This window comes from Corylus avellana, chromosome ca1, assembly GCF_901000735.1.
Source record: "Corylus avellana chromosome ca1, CavTom2PMs-1.0".
Lineage (NCBI taxonomy): Eukaryota > Viridiplantae > Streptophyta > Magnoliopsida > Fagales > Betulaceae > Corylus > Corylus avellana.
In genome coordinates this window covers 43,972,263-43,978,458 of record NC_081541.1, presented here as the reverse complement: position 1 = coordinate 43,978,458, position 6,196 = coordinate 43,972,263, and the positions used below count along the sequence as shown (strand labels likewise).

The 6,196-nt window shown below is 36.6% G+C and overlaps 2 protein-coding genes across 2 annotated transcripts in view; one reads left to right on the top strand and one right to left on the bottom strand.

The window, feature by feature from the left end:
- Positions 1-3,157, top strand: LOC132187403 (protein ROOT PRIMORDIUM DEFECTIVE 1). Its single transcript, XM_059601706.1, has 3 exons — positions 1-1,697; positions 2,556-2,648; positions 2,800-3,157. The coding sequence occupies exon 1, from the start codon at positions 286-288 to the stop codon at positions 1,543-1,545; it is 1,260 nt and encodes a 419-aa protein (XP_059457689.1). The 5' UTR covers positions 1-285; the 3' UTR covers positions 1,546-1,697; positions 2,556-2,648; positions 2,800-3,157.
- A 1,182-nt stretch (positions 3,158-4,339) lies between these two features.
- Positions 4,340-6,196, bottom strand: part of LOC132167068 (F-box/kelch-repeat protein At3g06240-like) — a 4,395-nt gene continuing 2,538 nt past the window's right edge. The window contains exon 2 of the mRNA XM_059577961.1: positions 4,340-4,694. The gene's annotated coding sequence lies outside the window, so the exon portion shown is untranslated. The remainder of the gene's footprint in view (positions 4,695-6,196) is intronic.

Genomic DNA, 6,196 nt, shown 5'->3' with positions numbered 1-6,196 from the left:
ACTAAAGACTAGCTGTGCTGGAATGTGTTCTGCCCTTCCTTTTGCGCCGATCTGCCTCTCCGCTTTCTTTGGCGCCGATGTCCTACAATTACGGTGTGAATTACGGAAGTCAGCAGTTTGCAATCCTATCTTACTATTCTCCCTGATAGGCAGAACGTATATGAGGTTTTCGGAAACTCTGCTCAGTATCTATCAAACACCGCCAGAAGAAGTGGTCGAGCATCGAAAAGGTTCTCTCTCTAACTCCCCCTTCGTTTTTCTCTCATTCTCTCTGAATCAAATATCATGAGGGTCTTAGTTAGATTCAGGCTTACTGTTGTTGAGCATTTTTCTCTGCCTTTCACAAGTCCACAAAAGTTCCCATTTGGCCCATTCAACTCTTTCACACAGAAGAGGTTCAAGAAACCAGTAATCTCTGCCCGAACTCGCTTGGAGGAGAGAGTTAGAGACCCCAAACTAGACAAGCTCATTACCCATCTCAAAAAGCTCAAAACCATCCTCAATCTCTACGAGCTGATGTCAAACAGAAAACGAGGTCCTTTCGTTTCCGTACAATTGATGTCCCGGTGGAGGAACATAGTTGGTCTAAACGTTGGTGTCAGCGCATTTATTCGCAAATACCCACATATTTTTGAGGTGTTTATGCACCCAATTAGGAGGAATTTATGCTGTAGGATTCGGCAAAAGATAAGGGTTTTACTTAGGGAGGAAGAGAATGCTGTAAAAGAATGGGAATTGGAAGCGGTACTGCGTGTGAAAAAGCTTTTGATGATGTCGGTTAATGGCACTCTTCATGTTCATGCTTTGAGGTTGATTAGAAGGGAATTGGGTTTGCCAGCGGATTTTCGGGACTCGATTCTTGCAAAGCATTCAGCGAATTTTAGGTTAATTGGTTTAGAAGTAGTGGAATTGGTTGATAGGGATGAGAATTTGGAAGTTGCCAAGGTTGAAATGTGGAGGGAGAAAGAGTATAGAGAAAAGTGGTTGAGTGAGTTCGAGACTAAATACGCATTTCCTATTAATTTTCCAACTGGTTTTAGGATTGAAGGAGGGTTCAGAGATAAGTTGAAGAATTGGCAAAGGCTTCCCTATTTGAAGCCGTACGAGAGGAAAGAAGTTGTTCGGGTTCGTACTTGCGGAGGGGTTGAGCGGTTTGAGAAGAGGACAGTTGGGATTCTTCATGAGTTGCTGAGCTTGACGGTGGAGAAGATGGTTGAGGTTGAACGCATAGCTCATTTCCAGAGGGATTTTGCCATGGATGCTAATGTGCGCGAACTTCTTTTGAAGCACCCTGGAATATTTTACATATCTACCAAAGGAAATACGCAAACAGTTTTTCTTAGAGAAGCATATTGCAAAGGGTGTCTGATTGAGCCTAACCCAATATATTTTGTTAGAAGGAAAATGTTGGACCTTGTCTTGCAAGGGTGCCGAAGTACCAGAAAAATTGGAGCTGAGGAGGAAATCAAGGAGGAGAGCAATATTGTAGTATGTACAGCAGATGCTGGAGGGAGGGAAGATGGAGATTGGGTCATTCCAAGTTAAAGAGTTTTGACAAAGGAAATCCCTATGATAGTGCAGGTGAAATCAGCTAGTAATTTGTGGAAGAGTTTACTCGATACAATGAGAATCAAGGTAGTGAGAGTGATGCTTGCATTGGGGGATCAGGCCAAGTTAACCATACAAAGAGAATGGAGGTAGTGAAAGTGATTCTTTCTTTTCTTTTTCTTCTAAGTAAAAGCAAATTATCATATATTTTTATTATAAGTAATTCAATCTCATTTGAAAAGCACAAAGGGGCGCAAATTAACATACTAAATCTAGAAACATTCCTTATGAGTGTAATCAATAAGTAACTAGAGGATAATATACCATCATGTATTAATATGCATACATGTGTATAAAAGAGGTAGATTAGACAAATATATACGTGTAAAAAGAGTTAATCTGCATTGAGCATGGCGTGTAGTTAGTTACCACTTCATCTGTTTTAGATAAAAATTTTATAGAAAATGATTTTTTATTACTTATCCACTGAGTTAGTTAATTTATCTAAGATATGTGCTATTTTTGTAGCCATATGTCGATGAGCCTCAAAATTATGGCCTACAACTGGAGGAAATTGAAAGTATTTTCAACATGATTGCATCATCGGATCATTCAGGCTTTCATGTGTTTCCATGTCTTACAAAACCACCTTATTATATGTATTAGTAGTAATTGGCCTGACCTTTAGTGACAAAGCAAATGGCTTGATTCTGGATATGTATTAGTAGGTCGTTTCTACAAATGGAATGTGCCCTTTCTTACCCTTCTTTCTCTCTCTAGCTAGGCGTTTCTCTTGTATATGTACTTAGGTTGCGCCTTTTACGCTTTTCAATTATATCTCATTTACTTCTTAAAAAAAAAATGGAATGATGGATCAGAGATTTAGGGTAAACATTGTGGCTAAGACATTTAAATGATTGACAATGTTATGTTTATGTTGTTGCAAATTCTAAAATGAAGGAGATCATTACTTTTGACAATGATATTTCCCTCTTTTTGTTGTACAGCTGGAATAATGCTTGCAGATTGCGCATGCCCAACATTTGGCACTTGGATCAGATGCCCAATTTGGTCAACAAGGGAATGTTGCTTCAGTACAGGTTATTTCAACTATTTTTTGGACTTTCTCTTGTTCACATGTTGCTATTGAATGGTGCTTGTAATTGCCATTGAATGGATTTTTTCTGCATTAAGGCATACATTTATCAGTGTTCTGTAAATCTGCTGCTGATCAAGTTATGCTTTTAACAGTTATTGAAACAGTTCAAGGTGCATCAAGTATCTTAGAAGTCTTTTGAGGGCCAAAGAAGAGAATAGAAAGAAACAAGAAACTTCCTTAGATTTTGGAGGCTTGGCATCAACCCATACTTGTTCCCTGATAATGAAGGAATTTAAAAGAGGGTGAAATAAATCCATGCATGTTGGATGGAATCATCTTGAGTGGATCAATTTATTTCTGCCTTTCTTTCTCGCTTCATTGAGGTTTATGGCTGCTTATGACATTCGTTCAATATTTCTTTTCCTTGCATATTATGCTTAACTCTGCAAAATGTTTGGTCAGCACTGCACTGTTGTTTCAGGTTGTGGTTGGAATAATGCTTGAATTCCATCAGAGTGCCTCATATTGAATGATGCATTAAAGGCTTAAGCAATATTGAAATATTTTTTATCCCTCAGATGTTTTCAGCTTCTTGCTATAGAATGCTACAAACAAGCTTGAAACTGGATTTTTTTTAAAAAAATAATAATAATAAAAAAAAAAATTCTAGCAAGAAGCTTGCTAGATAAAACCACTATTTCTGTTGTATACCGACCAATTTAAAGCACAATTTGCTATCCAAATGGTTTGGGATCTCCCCCAATTTTTTGCCTAGCAATTTAAGCAGTAATTATGCGAAAGCCTACATGGAATCTGCCTAACCCTAGCCCAAACAGTAAAGAATAAAGCTAAGAGTAATTAAAAAGTACTCGCAAGTGGAACTGGATCCTCTCCAGTCCATAATGGTATGGACTGGAGAATATCCAGTTCATGACTAGGATTTCATTTCAGAAATTCTATGGCCACAAATGGGACACATATCCCACTAATAAAAATAATAATAAAATATTATTTTAAATTAATAAAAAAATTAAGGAAAAAAAAAAAAAGGGGAGGGGTGATTGGCCACCACCCCTTTTTTTTAAAAAAAATTTTATTAATTTTTTTTAATTTAAAATAATATTTTATTATTATTTTTATTAGTGGGATATGTGTCCCATTTGTGGCTATAGGATTTCTGAGATGAAATCCTAGCCATGAACTGAATATTCTCCAGTCCATAATGAATTGGAGAGGATCTTGTTCCCTCACAAGCTCTGTTCAAATAAAGCTCCCTACAGTCATAAAGATTCCAAAATACAAAACAGAGAAAACTTGACGGAATAGGATCGTCCATTTCAAGTGAAATGAAAAGAAAACATTCCATGGTCTAGATTTTATTCTACTGATCTAACGGGGTGCACAACAATTATGGTATTGTTTGCCAAAATTAATAAATTTAAGGCATAAAAATAAAGCCAAGCCCAAAGTAAAAAATACTTGTCCTCCAACACTCATTGTCTTGTTGGGGTAGCGATCATAATTTGTATGTAGTCTTTTATATCAAAGCAACTGACATAAGTGACCAATTTCCTTCTATGAGGATGATAGAAATCAAGCCCAAAGTCCCAAAAAAAAAAAAAAAAATGGTTGATTTGCAAATACCATCAGTTTGCAAGATTCAAAGATTTAGATGAGTCTCTAACGTTGACATGATAAGCTAACAAATTACATGAGTAGTTTATTCAAAGCCCCAATGTGTTTTTCTTAAATGAAGAAGATCGCAAGCTAACAAGGAGTGAAGTAGAAAGGAAGTACAATCAAAAGTTGGCTGGCTCATCCTAGCAATTAAACTATAATAGTATGATGAGGGGAGGTAACCGGCCATATATAGCTGAGCGATTTTAGTATTCAAAAATAGTTTACTTCAATTGAAAGAGAAATAATTAAATAAAAATACATTGATAAGATGCATCTTATTAATAATTTAATAAAAACATTGCTGTGAATTACTCTAACAAGCACCTTCTTCATATTTTCCAAACGTCCAATAATACTCCTAACGCATCTGTTGAACAAAGGATGCAAGCAAAGTCAGTGAAGATCATCATGAGAAATATTATGTATATGTCCAACAATTGTAAGGTTTTCAACTCAATGATGCTTGTGTTAGGGAAATTGAAATAAAAGAAAATTACAGTTTACCCCCCCAAAGTTGACAGCGTTTTTTAATTCGAACACCAAAGTTTCAATTTTTGCAATCCACCCCCCCAAAATTTCAAATTTTTGCAATTTGACCAATTGTATCCAAAACTTCCCATATTGCCCTTAATTTTTTTTTATTATTATTTTTTATAAAAAAAATTCGGGGTGACCGTAGCCACCCCTTTGGCCATCTGGCCATTTTTGCAGCCCAAATTTATTTATTTTTCATAAAAAATAAACATAAAAAAATAAAAATTAGGGACAATATGAGAATTTTGGAATAATATTGGTCGAATTGAAAAAAATTGGAACTTTGTGGGAGTGGATTGCAAAAATTAAAACTTTGGTGTTCGAATTGAAAAACGGTGTCAACTTTAGAGAGGTAAACTGTAATTTTTCCTTGAAATAAAGAAATATATATGAGAATAATTTTCAGTTTCGCTCTCAAGGGATGTAGCAGTAGATAAACAATCTTTTTCATCTTTTTTTTCTTCCCTTAGCTTTCAAGCATCAAGTGACATAGTTGCCAACATTACCAACTAGGTGCCATATATTATGAAGATAACAGTTAATGATATCTACTCTTAAAAAGGTAAAAATATCTAAAAGCTTCATGAAACATTTTCGTTTGTCTGATTATATTACTCTGGTTTGAAAACAAAAGAAATCAAGGTAAAGCTTCATGATCAGCCCAAATTGCTAACAAAGAAGCCAGCCAGTTAAAGCCCACCCGCGATCGGGGACAACACTCGCTAATTCAAGGCTCGATCACTGATCTGGCCCCCGAATCGAGTTTAGCCAACAAGGGGACACCATCAATAGGAGATCGGACCCTATCATCTGTCACGATCGCCACACAGATCCCATCTGTCATCGTAGTTCCTAAAGGCATTGTCATTAATTGATCACACATTTAAAGCCTATATTTGAATTATCTAAAATTCAGCGGTACGATCACAATGCGCCTGTCGGTCTACAGTAATCAGACATGACCAATGTCCCATCAACTCCTTGGCTTGAGGAATACAAACAGCACACTTTTGCTGACACGTACTGCCTGGCCCTGCTAGCACCACCCCTAAACTATGGATACAGGGGGACATGGGGATTAACATTTACAATTGTGAATCAGCCCACAGGTCAGAAAACACACCAACACTAGTCATATTGGCCCCGTTTGCCAATCGCCCGGAACGGTACTGTAGTTGGAACCGTTTCATTTTAACTACAGTACCATTCTGATATGTGCAGCAAAAAGTGTACTTTTTAATATTATTATTTTTTGTTTTAAAGCAAAATATTAAAAAAAAAAAAGAGGAGAAAGATCGGCCACCCCATTTTGGCCAAGCCAGCCACCCCCTGGCC

What these genes read in the sequence shown, in the direction of transcription:
- LOC132187403 (XM_059601706.1), top strand. Translation starts at nt 286, where the DNA reads ATGAGGGTCTTAGTTAGATTCAGGCTTACTGTTGTTGAGCATTTTTCT.